This window comes from Gossypium raimondii, chromosome 11 (genome assembly GCF_025698545.1).
Source record: "Gossypium raimondii isolate GPD5lz chromosome 11, ASM2569854v1, whole genome shotgun sequence".
Taxonomy (NCBI): domain Eukaryota; kingdom Viridiplantae; phylum Streptophyta; class Magnoliopsida; order Malvales; family Malvaceae; genus Gossypium; species Gossypium raimondii.
The window spans coordinates 43,413,153-43,428,603 of record NC_068575.1 but is presented as its reverse complement, the minus strand read 5'-3'; the positions used below and the strand labels follow the sequence as shown (position 1 = coordinate 43,428,603).

The following is a 15,451-nucleotide window of genomic DNA, read 5'->3' as shown; positions in this document are numbered from 1 at the left end:
GGTTTTGTAAAACTAATGTTGCTATTTTGATCAGTCTAAAGGCAGTAGGATCAGAACATTATAGTAAAATCAATTTCTTTAAAGTGGAAGTTATGATGTTCGATTTGATTCCTAGATTTGACTAAAGAATATGGAAATGTTTGGCCTTGAATGAAAAAAAAGAAAAAGAAAAAACCCACTACCTTTAGCTGAACGAAGATTATGAATCATATAACCGTACGATGAAGAGGCTTTGTCAGATTTCTGTGTATACTGGTAGCCAGAGGGGGAGGATGAAAATGAAATGACAACTATAACTTGAGCTTTTATATTACATATTTTCAACATGAAAACATTCATTTATTGAAATGTAATTTCAACACAAATTTTATCAATTAAGCTTTCGAATTTGAAGATTCCAAATTTTCTGTAAAGATATTTACACTTCATCGAAAATTAAGTGATAGAAGCATTAATTAATTTCTTTCTTTCTTTTTCCTTTTTATTTGGTCGGGTGTGAGTGTCAATGTTATGCTTTCCGACGCAGAACAACTGGTTTTATTTCACAGTTTCATGGCAGAGGAGCTTAAGAGGAAGTACGAGGTTTACCTTTGATTGAATTCAAGTGCTGACTGATGAAGATTACTCCCATCACAACTAAAAGGCAACCGACCAGAGTGCTGAAGAACAGGGCACCCGGGTGTCTCGTCTGGACAAAACCATATACTCCGGTAGTTGTCATGAGAATGAGGTCGGTTAGCCCGTCGTTGGAAAAGTCCTCTGTGATCAGGGCATGAGTAGGTTTAGTAGGAAGATCTACTGATGCTAAAATATTTCCCGCAGGAGAAATAATTACGGCTGTTTGTTCTCCTCCCGCAAGGATCATTTGTTGATGGTCATGCACTCGCAATGAGATCGGTTTCAGTGTTGGAACGATCATACCGCCTTCCATCATACCAGAAAGTGAAGGTAGGTTCGACCATTTAGCATCCGTTACGAGCTGCCATTGCCAAACGGCACCATGCCCGTCCAAGCCTGGAGAGTATGCGGTTACCTAAAAAGGGGATCATTACCACATTCTAAGCATAGATTAAATAGGAGTAGAAACTTTACATGCTTGACCAAAAGTGATTAATGCCATCGCTCTTTCCTTATTCACATGGTGCAAAGTGATTATTAGCACAATCGAAGCGTACCTCTCCTCGACTAGTCAAGAAAATAATGTAGCCATGACTCTTCTTGCGATGCATATGCCCGTCACTTCTAGGGATGAGAATGGGCGTTGCCACTTCTAAAGCACCACCATTTGTGCTTCGACCATAACTTCTATAGTACTCTCCATGTTGAAATAAATTGAAAGGGGAATGACGACATATTGAAGCATTAAACAGTTGTTCTCTAACAGGCACTCCGGAGGTCGCCACAGCCCAACAAGGTCGCAGCACCTCCATTGATCCGCTAACAGCAGTTCGCTCACCACTATTGGCTCCAACAGCCTGAGGAGAACAGATAAATGGCCAAATCTTAAATAGGTGGCACTTTGGAATAAACACAGGTTTTGTTCTTACTTAAATAGGTGGCACTTTGGAATGAACACAGGTTTTGTTCTTACATATGCATTACACACAAAAAAAAAAAAAATTCGGTACAAGGCCACACCTGAACATGATCCAGGACTCCATCTCCATTAATATCAGCATGGAGACCGCCTTCTTGAAGATGAAGCTGATGAAAACAATAAACATAACACATCAAATTTTGTAAAGCAATATAGAGTGACATATACCACGAATTGATTGTATTTAAAAGCTAAGCATGGCAATTACGTTGCATGTGTTTTGAGGGAAGAAAACAACTGAAACAAAAGCTGAAGGTAAGATCAAGAGAAAGCCCATCTTTTTTTCAGGTTGAAAGGTAGCACTCATATTAACACATAGTAAAATGTATTTAGATAAACAAATGGTATACTAGTTACCTCCCAGGTTTCCTATCTAAAAGCGGAGTGTGGTTTAAGCTCACCTTGCATATAGTTCGACCAGTTGCCAAATGAACAGCTTCTATCCCTTCCTTTTGATGGGCTACAACAACATTAGGAACCCACCAGAGTCGAGTGTTATTTGTTATGGTTGGAATATAAGGCAAATGCTGCATAAAAAACATAATTTAGAAAAATCAGAAGGCTCCTATAAGATAAATTTCCATGAACGGACATGTTCTTATTTTTAGACATGCAGCAGAAGATAGTAGATCAAGGTGAAAGAGATAAAAATGTACTTGAAAAAAGTATCTTACATTAAACCGTTTTCAGTATAATGTGAGCAAAACCACAGTAAAATTTATCATTAGTTGGGTATACCAGTGCACAAGACTACCCAAGTGTAGCTACAAAAGATTGCATTTTTTATGCACTGCAGCAATTAAAAAAAAGGGTCTAAGCAACAAAGAAAAACAGATATAAAAGATACGAGGTGCATAAGACAAATATAGGTGCCGTTCCCCGCGAACTTGTTGCACAGCATCATAGCTAAAATAAACCTACCAAATTTCCTAAAAATATATATCTACAATTCTACACTCTTTTCTGAACTTCAAAGGGAAGGTTTTCACAGAAGAATGCTTATTCTATAGTCAAACATACCTTCTTTGATTTTGATGAACCAGCATATTTTGCAGCTTTTCCAATCAATTTAGAAATTTTTTTGGTTTCATCCTTCCCTGGAAGATGGTGTTCATCCGGCTTGTGAAAAGGATAGGTTCTTGCCTTTCCAGGTACTCTTTTCAATGATTTCCTTTTATGCTGCTTGAAATGTGACAACTTTAACAATGTATCTTCTCTCCTATCCTAGTTCAAAAGATAGATGTAACATGAATCCCCAACATTCTTGAGAATACAAAGAAGAGAGCAAATATTCATGATTAGTATGTCCTAATGCACGCTTACCCAATGATGCGGAGAAACTCGAAGGATTGATTCTCTGAATTGCCTGCACTCGAACTACAGTTTGACATGTCTAAGAGATTTTATATGTCGGAAAGACTCAACTAGACTGGAAAAGAACAATTTTCAAAAGAATGCCATGAACCATATAGAGAAGCAGAAGTGCTCTAAAAGAAACAAATGTACCAACACAATTATACAAATAGCCACAACCAAGATCAGTATGAATTAAACAAAACGTAGAAATCTGTGAGCAAAACTATGGTTTTTGTGGCAGGTGAAGCGAGATTTGCGTTTGACTGAAAATTTGAATCTCAGAAAAATGGATGAATGTAACCAGGAAAACAGACACCAAGTTGGAAAAGTTCAACTACTAGTACATTTTTCCTCAAAAGTAGTTAAAGGTTATCACCACCTTCAGAGAAATATAATTATCCAAATGGCTTTAACGCATACCTCACCAGGATGACGACTGTTTAGAGCTTGAGCATCAAGCTTGTAGTTATGTTGTGGAATTAACTGTGAAGGATCTGAAGAATGTTCTTCAACATTCTGAGCCAACAAAATGATCATATTATCATGTAATGAAAGAGATTATAGCTGATAAAAGCACCAGACATGCAAATCAGGTGACAACAATTAAAAATGCACATATACATTTCCTCAAAACCTTAAAATATAGTGAAAGATATTGCCAAATTGCAAGAAATTGTGGAAACTAAAAACAACTTTTCCAAAAAAGAAAGGTACCTCATTCTTTCTAGACCATCGAACTACACCTTTACGTCCATCAAATGCATAAAAAGCAAAATGACGTAAATTCACAGTTCCAGAGTTTTCAGAAGCCTATATAACGGATACAATGTATCAGTACGAAATCCTGAAACTAGAAGTGACACCAACTCATTCTTAATGCAGCAGTCTTTGTGCATCAAGAAGTGCAGACGTGTAACAACATCAAGGGACAACTACCTCCTTCTCATTTGCACTCCTTCTATGCTGCTCAGCATTTCGTTCAGCCATCCCCATTTGTTCAAAAGGATCTAGGTATATCTAAAAATGTTTGTTAAACTAGTTAATTAGTCAAAAAAGAGTGACACAAACAAACACACTTTACTCATCACATATCCAGGTTCTGATAATATCAAACACTGGATGTTAAAAATTTGAAAAAAAAAAATTCGGTTCCCATGTAAATGAATATAGTTTTTGGGGACTCAAACTCAATGAACTGAAATGTACTACTAGATTTCAGTAGGGTATACACGAAGAGGGAACAAAAGCTACTATACTATAAGAACTTAGCAAACTTACATGGGGCTGCATTTCCATCCTCCCACCAACAATAACTAAACCAGAATCACCATGCCTCAAGGTGTAATTGCTTATAGAAACCGCTATCTCTCTATGGTGAGCGTTATGCGGAAAATCATCCTGTCCAACACCACCAGAACACAAGGCTATTGCAAACAACACTGTTTGAAGACAAGTTACATAGAGATTTTATACAAACACAAAGTGTACAGACCTGCAAATTGTTCTCCCATAACTTTTTGAGGTTATGGTCGAAACACATAACAGACCAACCCGAAGTAACAACAACCAGAACCCGCTTCTGAGGTCCCGAACTTTTAAAAGTTCGATCGATAACACCGGTGGCCATTGCCACCGGACGTCTACCAGAAGCAACCCTGACCTTATCAGGCAACAGAGACACCTCTGCCAGTAAACGCGCTTCACTGAATCCTTCATCGACCCGTCGTGCGTGTGGTTCCAATAGCTAGTAAGTTTCAAATGCAATCGAATATAAACTTTCCAGTATACTTCCTTTATTTATTTTTTTTTTTTAAAAAGAACTTTATTTTATAGAAAAATGAATAACCTGAATTTTAGCATCGTGAGTGGCAACGAGGATTTCTATCTTTCCGTCGCCATTAAGATCGGCGACGAGAGGTGGAGGGAGACGCTCAGCTTCGTATTTGATTGGATATTCATCGGACAAATGAAACCATGCTTCTTTAAACGAGAAATCTCCCTCGTGCTTTACAAACAACAGGAGAAAATAAAATTAGCACGGAATTGAAGAACAGAGGTGAACTGTGGTTCATTGTTCGTGCAGTGAAATAAATGAAGAGACATAAAAGGACCTGAAGAGAGAAGAATATGGCAAAAGCGGAGAGCATAAGAATACATAAATCTCTTTTCCTCATGATAGCTTGGAGTTTAAGGATCAATGGCGGAACGGGGACATCACAGTAGAGTTAAACTGAAAAAACGATTTTGAGGCAATCAACTGAAGAGAGCTTAGGAAAACAAAAGCATTGACTGAATTTTCGGAGACCATCAAAACAAATGGCCCAAATCATACACCTCGACAACAATTTCCGGTCCAAGTGAATTTTTTCTGTTTGCTTTAAGCCTGCATTTTCATTTTTTTCTCTCGGCCATTCTTGTTTGTTCTTAATCTCTTTTTATCGTCCATTCGAAATTTTCGCTCATTTGAATCGCCCGCTATATCAACTCCAAAAGAGATCAATTCAACCGATTTAAAATATTAAAAATAATAAAATCCAGTTTAATTCAATGGATCCATAGAGAATAGAGAATCAACTGATTTTTCCTCTCTCTAGAATAATAACTCAACCAATTCTTGATCCGATTCGAACAACATTTGATGAAATCATCTCACCGGCTACCAACCACATAACCATTTTCATCCGACCACAGCCGACTCTCTCCAAGTTCATCTTCTGTATAATACCTTCTCTATTCTCATCCCTTGAAACAGTTAATTCTCTTCCCCATTTAGATAACTAACGACCTCTCTTTTAGTTTACCCCGTTTACAACTCGGCACTACACTGTCAACTACCTTTAACCACCAACTGCCAAACCCAATTTCAACATACAACTTTTTTCAACTGTTGAATAAATACAATCTTTTTCAAGAAATATAGTGGCAACAAAATTCAATATTGAACGATGATATTGCTAAATTTAACCTTGATACAAAAAGTATACACAACTAAAATTCAAAGTAATAAATAGGTCGTTTCATCCACCATACAATGCTCTGCTCCTCAGGATATAAACTTTAACAGGATTAAAGGAACAAAAATGAGATTTACATCAAGTGTAACTTGTAGTTACGTGTCCCAAACGGTTCCTCTGTAGAAACGACGAGCTTTAGGTTAATTAAATGAACTGTACAGTAAACAGTATTTTTTTTTTATGTAACCTTCTGTTTACGTTTGGACTCTAGGAGTGAAGAAAGGTGGGCACACTTCTTTCTCATATCTTCCAACCCCTTCTCTAGTTCCTCAATCTATGCAATTCCAAATAGAAACAACTTCTTAATACTGAACAAAATATCAATTTATAACCACAACCGGAAATTGATTCTTGGCAAAGTAATACGCACCGTTTGTTTCAAGTCAGCTTCCTTCTGTGCTTTTTCTTCACACCTGCACCAAAGGATAGACTTAAATTCCATGGAACCCTACATTATAAACCCTAAACATAGTCTAAGAATGGTTCAGCCTGTGAAACTCAAGCTGAACTTAAGATATGAACCAAGTCTCACTGGAATGAGACATGCAAAATATGACACATCCAACCAGCCAGATGTGTTTAAAAGATTAAAATGGAATTTTTACCTCATGAAAAGTTGTATGTTCTCTTCACATAACTGATCAACTGATATGGATGCCAGGTCACCTTCAGGCATGACTACATCAGGGACATCAAGACCTGGTTGTTCATCTCTTGAATCCTGCTTGCCACCGGCTGGCAAATTAGAACTATTGTTATGCTGATTAGCTAACAATTTCTTCTGCTTTGCAGCAAAACCTGGAGGCTGATAGCCCATCAAGTAACAATGGCCTTTCCTGTCTTGCAAGAAGAAACCTCATCTAATCAAAAGAGTAATGAACACTAGTAATAAACTAATAATAAGCCTCAGTCCATTGAACCAAGAAGCGTCATTCTTAAATAAATAAAGTCATCAACAAAACTTGATCCACCTTTATTATTAAATTTCAACAACAATTTTATGGGTATGAGCTTGCACAGGCAAGGAAGCGGGGGACAAACATATTAGAAGACCGTCTACAGGCATTATAACTATAAGCTTGTAAATCTCTCTTCAACGACCATGCTCCCAGCCTCCTCTTATGTTCGAGTTCAATGTTTGTAGTCAAGTCTAAGACAGTTGATTTGGTATCTAAGACAACACCATTCCTCAATCACTAGCATCAGTTTAAACTAAAATGAAATCTGTATGTTTAGCCAAGAAAGAAAATCCAAAATTGCAGAGAACTATAAGAGACTCAGTTCTAGATATTTAAGTACTTGAAGGCTGCTCATAAATCAACTAAGGCCGTTCAAACAACAACTATCCTACTTATGCAAGCTCTTGTCTCATCAATTGGATTAATCACAACAACTAAGACCCTACTCTTGCAACAACAAAAAAAAAAAAAACATTTTCCTCAGTTCTGCCAACTGTTCTAGAAAAAAGGATTTAAAAGGTCAATCTCTGCAGAAATATTCTCCTCAGTTCAGCAAATCAAGAACATAAACAATAAAAATAAGTGCCTGTGAAGATAATGCCATATAGCTTCATCAAACTGAGACACCCAGTTTGTAAAAGGAATTAACATTAAAGAAAAGGTGAGAGAAAGTGCATGTTCATTCTTTAAAATAGCATATAAACAAAAATTAGCTATCAGTGGACTTCAAGACTCAAAAAGAGCTCCTCATTTTGTAAGAAAGTTTATCAGGGAGATTTCAAGACTGACCTCTCACCCCCTTTTCCCCCTTATAGAAAACCCAGAACTACAATTTTGCACTGTGAAAATTGAATGGCAATCTAAAAGCAAGTTATGATAAGGAACCGACCAGTACTCATGAACCATCTGCTTTAGCCTATTTTCCAGCCGGACAAACAGCGAAGACCTCTCAAAATCCTGCTTGTCATGTGCTGGTTCTATAAAGTCAGCTTCAAGAACACCTGCAATATAAGCAATGCAACCATAAATAACATAAATTGAGAGAATACCTAACAAGAAATTTAGAGAAAAAGTATATTACCAACAACACCATTCCCTATCACAGAGCCATCACTTTTCACTTTCCAGAAGGGCTGCATCAATGTGAACAAACTTGTCAGATCAGTACCATAATCAAGTATGTCAAAAGTTTTCAAAACATGCAGAACACCATGTCATACAATTGGCGGTAAGTCCTTGAAATAGCTTTAAATTCCAAGTTATCAGACTTTCAAGCAAACTTGAACTCACTGAAATTAGATGCACTAGTGTCAGCACTCACCACTATCTTCCATGCTTACGCAAAGTTTAGAACCTTAAGTTTCATAAACATTCAAATTTAAAACCTTTTATTCATAGAGGATTAAATATACTGATCCAGTCTGATGTAAGATCATCATAAATCACAAATGAAAAGATCAAATGATGAAAAGATAAAAAGTCTATCAAATAAAAAAAGATAAGATAAAAAGAAATATAATTAACCAAAAAAAGAGATCAAATGAGCAGTATAAAAACATACCCTGATAAGGCGATTTTTATGGTATACATTAAATCCCGAAACATTTGTAGGGGTCTCCTTTATAAATCCAATGGTAGTTTCCACTGAACACTACATTAGAAGAAGAATTCCATAAGTTTCCCAAGTAAAAATCACCTCTAAAGGACCACTAATGGAATTAAATTTGAAGGTCAAAACCTTGAATATAATGATAGCAGAGAATAGAAGCAATACAAAGTAATAGGGAGACTACAACACAAATCTCAGCACAATTATAACATGTAATGCAGAACAAAGAAGTGGGAAAAGGAATTTATTTCACACAGAACAGAAGATATCTTAGCAACTTATACTTACCTCTTTTGATCCAGCAGCTACTTGGGGTTTGTATGTTACAACCTTTGGATATTGTAACTCGTCAGCGATATTGAACTGTTGGACAGGTTTCCCCCTTAATATGATCTGGAAGTTATTGAATTTTCTGAGGTATAGCATTGAAGCATATGCCTAGGCAGAGAAAAGAGTTATAAGTTCAAGCATGTGGTAGCTAGCAGTTGAAACTAAACAAAAAATGTCCAAAGTTAACAGGTTACCCTCAGTGAATACCGGAGGCGGTAAGAAATATGGGATTGAAGTTCAACTGTCTTTTTGAGTACTTTAGTTGTAGCTTCACGAAGAGCTTCATCTCTCAGTCGAATGTCCTTTTTAAAAATAACATAGAAAAATAGTAAAAGCCTTGAGGTTAAACTTCTTATGTCTATAAAATATAAACAAATGTACATCAACCTATTAGAAACAGTGAGGACAGGATGATCAAAAGATTTCTTTCATAAGTAAAGGCATTGAAGATCCAATAACTAGGTCTGAGCAGAAACACACAAATGCTGGAAAATTTTGCTTCTCACAGTATATTACTAAAATTATACTACAAGAAAAATCTCAGACAGATCTCATAGCTTACAGCACCATGCACATACCTCATCATCATCATCAAAAGCCAGTTCATATATGCCTTCATCATTCAGCCATAAGTTGTATATTATTATTTTTGTTCCATGTGGTCCAATATCATCAAACTGGAATACAGGGAGAAAAAATTCTAGTTAGAAAAAAAAATTGCTCACACAGTGCTAGACTACTGCAACTTAGCTGCTCTTCTAGTACTTTACGCAACTTTATTTGCAGTTTGAAAGGCAATCAAAAAAATTTCCAAGGAAGTAATTGCATCAGTACCAGAATGACCTTTGTATTTCTAATTCCTTTCCATGTAAGAATACAACCATAGTGCCAAACAATATTGAAATTTGAACATGTTATGCATGTAGTTTAGAATTCAACTGGGCAAATCATCATGAAGCTCCTGAACAGGCCTAACAAAACTTAGTTGCCAAACCTGTAGCAGCAGATCCTCCTTTAATGAAAAGGGAGACCATTCCAAGATAGTTTTCAAGTTAGAAGACCAATCATCGTGTGTGCTGTAAATTATTGGCTCTGCCCAATGACCAGAAATATCAAAATCAATCTGCAAACAGAAGTGAAACAAAAAGCAATTGAGTTGTGGACATTAGGAGTTAATCCAAATCCTCAAACCTAACTCCTTCAAGGGACAAGGAAAAGAATCCAAAATACTAAGGATACAATGAATTACCATAGGAACAATGACATCATCCTGTCCAGTTCGGCGTAGAAAAGTATAAGATAGAAGTCCCACGCTCTGTGTTGCTTTGCTAAGGACATATTTGGAGAAAAAGAAAAGAAAAGAAAGGTCAAACAACATCTACTAGTATTAAGTTAGAACCAGAAGTAGAAGAAGCATACGAAATGGAGCAGGCAGAGAAGCTTAAACAAAATACATTCAGAAGAGAAACAGCACATTTTGCCCCACCCAACCCCGCTCCCCCTTTTTTCCTGTTTCTAACCTTCTAAGGTTTGTTCAAAAATCAGCAACCTGTCTGCCTAAGTACCATTCTGAACAGTAAAACAGAAATAAGGAGAAATGAAAAGGGCAACATGACATATTTGTCACCAACCAAAAGCCTAAAGTCTCTAGGAAAAAAATAAATGGAAACGAATAACGCTTTCAAATTCCATGCATTCAGAAGTACCAAGGAGATCTAGACAACTTATCCTATATAACAAATAAAATGAAAGACAATATCATTTAGAGAATGTCTAAACATCTTCATGGAATTTTGTAAAATCAATGCGTATTACTGCAGTGAGCATTATACCCTGCCCTAGTTGACCGACTAAAAACAATAACATCAGCACCTAGTCGCATGGTACTTGTCTTGAATCCATTTCCATCTGCAAAAACAGGCGCACACCAACATCAACATAAAGTCATAAAAGAATATTTGGAGTCGTGTTGAACATAAATGCAGGTCTTTCTAACAATAGTTTCAGGACTGCAACCACAGTAAGTAATAAGCATAGAGATAAGGGCAACAAAATTGTTGAGTCAAGGAGTAAACGGATAAAACAAGATAAGTAGTAAGACTTACACTGTCCAATTGTTGTATTTGATTTCTTAGAAGAATAACCCAAGCTCATACATTTCCGTAGCAATACAGGATCCATTCCTCCACCATCATCTGCAAAAGTAAGCAAGAAGTTAAAGATTTTATATCATAAACCACCATCATTCTAGAAGTGAAATAAGCAGACCAAAGTCATATTATTATACCTAGAAAAAGTAAAGCTGGACCTGGAGAATTATCCATCTTTATATCAATTTTATCAACCTTTATAAAAGTTGCACCATGTTGAATCTGTAGAAACAGTCAGGTAGACAATGGCAGTTAAAAACAGATTCAACAGAGTGATTATTAAGGATCCATTGACAAATAAATTAGATTTTTGCTTACTTCATCCACAGCATTGTCCATTAGCTCTGCAATTGCTGCAATTTTAAAGGAAGGGGGGGGGGGGGAAGATATAAATCCCACTAATACAAACAAAAGGCAAATCCAGAACTCAGCTAGCGGGAACTCCAGTTACCTCCAAACGCCCACTTATGCGACGTCGCATTTGAGTGAAGAAACTTGGGGTGTACACGCGCATGCTCCAATGCACCTTAGAATAAAAAAAATGAGAGAAAAAGCTCAATTGGATTAAAAAAACAAAAACAAGAAACCTTAGGCATAAAAATTTAGTGAAAAGAAAAAAATGAAAAGGCGAACCTTCAAGCAGAGCTGGTTTGGAAGTGGGGCCAATGACATAATTCCCCGCCTTCCAGAAACTTCGAGAGTCTAGGGTTTCATCGGAGGGTAGTGCCGGCGGCGTGATGGGTCCTGAGCTCTGTGGTATTTCAGGACTGGATATATTCCGTCGAAGTTGTCGTTCTCCGAGAGAGGAAGCTTTCTTTCTGGCGACAGTTTGAGCGTCGCCGTCATCGTCGCTGCTGGCTATGTCTACAACATTGAGATGCTCTTTTTCAACCTTCGGAGGCATTCTTTTAATTTATGTTCGCTGAGTCTAGAAATCAGGTTTTCTCAGAGCTTTTTCTTTATTTATTTATTGAAATTTAAAGCATTTTGTTTCTAAGCCAAGAGCTCCGATACGATCTCTGGATGTCTTAAGCTTAGGTTGGAAATCAGTTATTGGCCTGAACCTAACTCTTATATATATATTTATATATATAAATAATAATAATAAATTAATTAAAAACCTACCCTTTACAATCTTATCTCCCATTCCCCATTAATTTTTTCATTATCAAGTCTATCTCTAGTTATGGTCCTTACTGAGTTGACATTGCCAAACTTCCACGAAACTTTTTGTTCCTTCCCTGCCAAATCAGATCTGAAGACACACTTCCCTTTTCCTACTTGCATGTCTAAGCAGTAACTTTTTGCCAAGAATGTACTTTCTACAAACTAAAAGGGGCAAAATACCAATAAAAATCTTTTTTTTTTAAATTACTGAAATTGGCTTGATAAAAAATTAATTATCGAAATGGTCTAATTCCCCGAAAGTGCGTTCACGTCAGCTCGATGTCAGGGGACGTGGCAGGAAAACGCTTCCTCAAGGAAGCGCTTTGCCTACATGGCAATAAAGCGCGCCCTCAAGGACGCGTTTTCCTACCACGTAAGCACTCCCCTGGGGACGCGTTTTGGCCGCGCGTGAATAGTAGCAATGGCTAATTTTTGGACTATTGGTGACCCCCCAACGGTCAAAAAAAACTATAAAACCTCCCACCCTTTCTTTTTTTTCACAAATAAATCCTTTCTCTAATTTCCTCTCAATTTCCACTCAATTTGCTCTCAATTTCCTCTCAAATCCCTATTTAAAATAGCTTTAATTTTTTAATTATTTGAAAAAAAATTTAAATTTTTATTTTATTTTTTTTTAAATCGTAAAAATTTGTACGAATTTAGCAATGGCTGGAGAATTGATTCGTCTTGATGACAAGCACATATCCGTCGAACAAATGAAAATGGTAAGTGTTAAATTTAATTTTTAAATATTATTTAAGATTTTTTTTATTTATGTAATTTTAAATAATTATTAATTTATTATTTGTTATAAAAGTCTGTAGATCGGATATTGCAATGCTATATCCGTAATATGCATGGTCCTCCATCACCGTTGGTAGAGAATTACCTGCAGGAAGCGGGTTTTTGGCACGTGGTGACGGTAGGCCGGGGATGCAAGTTAGACCCAAAACTTATCAGTGCGTTGATTGAGAGGTGAAGACCCGAGACGCAGACATTCCATCTTCCATGTGGAGAGTGCACTATCACTTTGGAAGATGTGAATCTGCAATTGGGATTGCCGGTGGACGGGTACCCAGTCATCGGGTCTGTTTAATCTGGCGATTAGGGAGCCGTATGCTACGAGCTTTTGGGCGCTATTCCGGAGAATATTAACGGAGGTCGGATCGAGATGGGCTGGTTACGAGACACATTCTTGGATCCGGATAATGATTCAACCAAACTAGGGCATACATTCTTCAGATAATTGGAGGTTATCTGATACTGGACTTGTCACGGAAAATCTAAGATGACTGCTGAAACTCATTGATTTTACAGTAGCCGGTGAATTGAGTTGGGGGTCGGCCGTGTTGGCAACACTATACCAGGAGATGTGTTGGGCAACGCGACCCAATAAAGCGAAAATTAGAGGTTGTCTGTCACTACTGCAGTCATGGGCACGGTTTCGCTTTCCATTTTTACGTCCTCGAGTGGACCACCCATATACATTTCCATTCATAACGAGGTAAATTTTATCTACCGATTTTACAATTATTACGTAGATTTAAAATATAATAGTATGCTAAAAATTTATTTAATTAGGTGGAACCATCCGACAAGTTATGCTGGATTACCTAGCTGTCTTAAAGATATACGGCTTCTATTAGACCAAAAGTTAGAAGCAGAAGTAAGTATTAAATAAAATTGATATTTCAATCATGAGCTAGTCGATTGGTATTTAGTATTTAGGATTATGTATTATGTATTATGTATTATGTATTATGTATTATGTATATAACTAATATTTCCATCATGTTCATATAGTTTAAATGGACACAATACGAGGATCCGGCAATTCGGATAGTAATTCCGGATGAGTACTTGCAAAATCCAAATACTTGGCACGTGAAAGTCGTATTGGTCAACTATGCGTCCGTGGAGATACTCCAGACGGACAGAGTATTACGGCAATTTGGATTCCGACAACTGATCCCCATGGCACCTGAGGTGTTGGATGACCATCACAAAATCGACCTACGGCAATTGCATACGGATTGGCCGAGATTCTGGTCACACTACATCCAAAAGTGGAAAGATCAGTATGATTATATACCTACTCAGGAACCGATCATCGTTCCTGAGTTAGTGTGCGTACCGGAATACATGCCATGGTTTAGGATCCATGCCAAGTCGTATTTACTGTCGACAGAGGAGAGGCAACGGCAATTACGTATCCAAAGGGAACGACGTGGCCCTTTAAATCCAAGACGAAGAGATGACGACACAAGCCCATCAACGAGGCCCAGACAATCACCCAACCCATCATCAGCGGCCATTCAATCACCAGGCCCAGCGAGAGTACCGACACAGTCACCTGACCCAGCAGTTCAACCGACGATACTCACGGCACAACCTTTTTAGATGATGCCAGGTGCGTATCCTAGTCCTTTTATGTATCCTAATTCTTATATGTTTCCTTTTTCTAGTCCTATGGCAGGTTGGAGTCAATGGCACGGTTTATCTCCATTTTTCGTTACGCCAAGTAGATCGCCGATGTATATGCCAGCGTCGCACGAGGGATCGCAAGAGGGGCCATCGAGGAGCTCTTCTTTTTACCAATCGCCATCACCGTATGGGTTTCAAACAGCTTCGCCGTTGGTCATGCAAACACCTTCACAATCACTATTCTATCAAGGTGGCTCATCGTCCCAACACCGACAACAAGATACCCTACCGAAGGAAGGAGGAATCCAGCGCATAACCGTCGACGACCACCATGTGGCACTGAATCCAGCGGGCACGAAGATTGATTTTTATTTTAATATATTTGTACAAACATTTTGAATAATTTGATACTATTTGATGTAATAAAATAGAAATTCTTCTGTAATGACCCAAAATTCACGGGCATCTAAAAAGTATAATATCGGGCCTCCGTCTTAGTAAACTGAGTTTGAAAATAATTATTAGAAATATTTACGAGACTAGTTGTGTGTTTAATTAGGTTTTAGATAGGTGAATTTAGCTTAATTGAGAGTAAATAGGAAAAAGGATTAAATGAATAAAGGGTAAAAGTCTAATTATAGATTAAAAGAAAATAAAAGGAACTAAATAGGTAAATAAGCCAATGGCTTAAGATTAGGCGACAATACATGGAAAAATGTTAGATTTTTCTTGATTTATATTATAAAATATTATTTAATTAAAATATTATAAATTATATTAATTAAAGTTAAGATATTATATTATTAAATAAATCAAAATATGCCAATTGTATGGATATGATAAAA

At 37.1% G+C, this 15,451-nt stretch overlaps 3 protein-coding genes across 4 annotated transcripts; 1 reads left to right on the top strand and 2 right to left on the bottom strand.

Moving 5' to 3' along the window:
* Positions 1 to 279: 279 nt before the first annotated feature.
* On the bottom strand, positions 280 to 5,252 carry LOC105803751 (uncharacterized). The gene is made up of 13 exons (XM_012636142.2): positions 5,065 to 5,252; positions 4,800 to 4,958; positions 4,446 to 4,697; positions 4,232 to 4,351; positions 3,890 to 3,970; positions 3,668 to 3,763; positions 3,374 to 3,469; positions 2,921 to 2,974; positions 2,618 to 2,821; positions 1,999 to 2,124; positions 1,639 to 1,704; positions 1,176 to 1,475; positions 280 to 1,033 (listed from the first exon to the last, which is right to left on the bottom strand). Exons 1-13 carry the CDS (start codon positions 5,125 to 5,127, stop codon positions 566 to 568), a joined length of 2,085 nt encoding a protein of 694 aa, XP_012491596.1. The 5' UTR covers positions 5,128 to 5,252; the 3' UTR covers positions 280 to 565.
* Positions 5,253 to 5,873: 621 nt separating this feature from the next.
* Positions 5,874 to 11,919, bottom strand: LOC105803752 (protein MICRORCHIDIA 2). Its single transcript, XM_012636144.2, has 17 exons — positions 11,649 to 11,919; positions 11,467 to 11,541; positions 11,334 to 11,368; positions 11,153 to 11,237; positions 10,971 to 11,060; positions 10,698 to 10,773; positions 10,115 to 10,193; positions 9,860 to 9,988; positions 9,444 to 9,542; positions 9,060 to 9,167; positions 8,824 to 8,973; positions 8,488 to 8,577; positions 8,008 to 8,059; positions 7,816 to 7,927; positions 6,573 to 6,803; positions 6,338 to 6,380; positions 5,874 to 6,241 (listed from the first exon to the last, which is right to left on the bottom strand). Exons 1-17 carry the CDS (start codon positions 11,917 to 11,919, stop codon positions 6,146 to 6,148), a joined length of 1,821 nt encoding a protein of 606 aa, XP_012491598.1. The 3' UTR covers positions 5,874 to 6,145.
* LOC105801525 (serine/threonine-protein phosphatase 7 long form homolog) lies at positions 11,811 to 15,085 on the top strand. 2 transcript variants are annotated; one of them, XM_012632792.2, is made up of 5 exons: positions 11,811 to 11,954; positions 12,846 to 12,907; positions 13,000 to 13,686; positions 13,764 to 13,848; positions 13,986 to 15,085. In XM_012632792.2, exons 3-5 carry the CDS (start codon positions 13,553 to 13,555, stop codon positions 14,580 to 14,582), a joined length of 816 nt encoding a protein of 271 aa, XP_012488246.1. In that variant the 5' UTR covers positions 11,811 to 11,954; positions 12,846 to 12,907; positions 13,000 to 13,552; the 3' UTR covers positions 14,583 to 15,085. The 2 variants fall into 2 exon arrangements, with proteins under 2 accessions (XP_012488246.1, XP_052479474.1); XM_052623514.1 differs by lacking the exon at positions 13,764 to 13,848.
* The last annotated feature ends 366 nt before the right edge of the window (positions 15,086 to 15,451 follow it).

What these genes read in the sequence shown, in the direction of transcription:
- LOC105803751 (XM_012636142.2), bottom strand. Translation starts at nt 5,127, where the DNA reads ATGAGGAAAAGAGATTTATGTATTCTTATGCTCTCCGCTTTTGCCATA. An exon ending in CTCACGATGCTAAAATTCAG is followed by an intron (nt 4,698 to 4,799) that starts GTTATTCATTTT and finishes GAAACTTACTAG; the next exon opens with CTATTGGAACCACACGCACG. An exon ending in CTGGTCGAACTATATGCAAG is followed by an intron (nt 1,705 to 1,998) that starts GTGAGCTTAAAC and finishes TGTTTTCATCAG; the next exon opens with CTTCATCTTCAAGAAGGCGG.
- LOC105803752 (XM_012636144.2), bottom strand. Translation starts at nt 11,919, where the DNA reads ATGCCTCCGAAGGTTGAAAAAGAGCATCTCAATGTTGTAGACATAGCC. An exon ending in AAATACAACAATTGGACAGT is followed by an intron (nt 10,774 to 10,970) that starts GTAAGTCTTACT and finishes CTGTTTTTGCAG; the next exon opens with ATGGAAATGGATTCAAGACA. An exon ending in GCCTCCGGTATTCACTGAGG is followed by an intron (nt 8,974 to 9,059) that starts GTAACCTGTTAA and finishes TTCTCTGCCTAG; the next exon opens with GCATATGCTTCAATGCTATA.
- LOC105801525 (XM_012632792.2), top strand. Translation starts at nt 13,553, where the DNA reads ATGTGTTGGGCAACGCGACCCAATAAAGCGAAAATTAGAGGTTGTCTG. An exon ending in ACATTTCCATTCATAACGAG is followed by an intron (nt 13,687 to 13,763) that starts GTAAATTTTATC and finishes TTATTTAATTAG; the next exon opens with GTGGAACCATCCGACAAGTT. An exon ending in ACCAAAAGTTAGAAGCAGAA is followed by an intron (nt 13,849 to 13,985) that starts GTAAGTATTAAA and finishes ATGTTCATATAG; the next exon opens with TTTAAATGGACACAATACGA.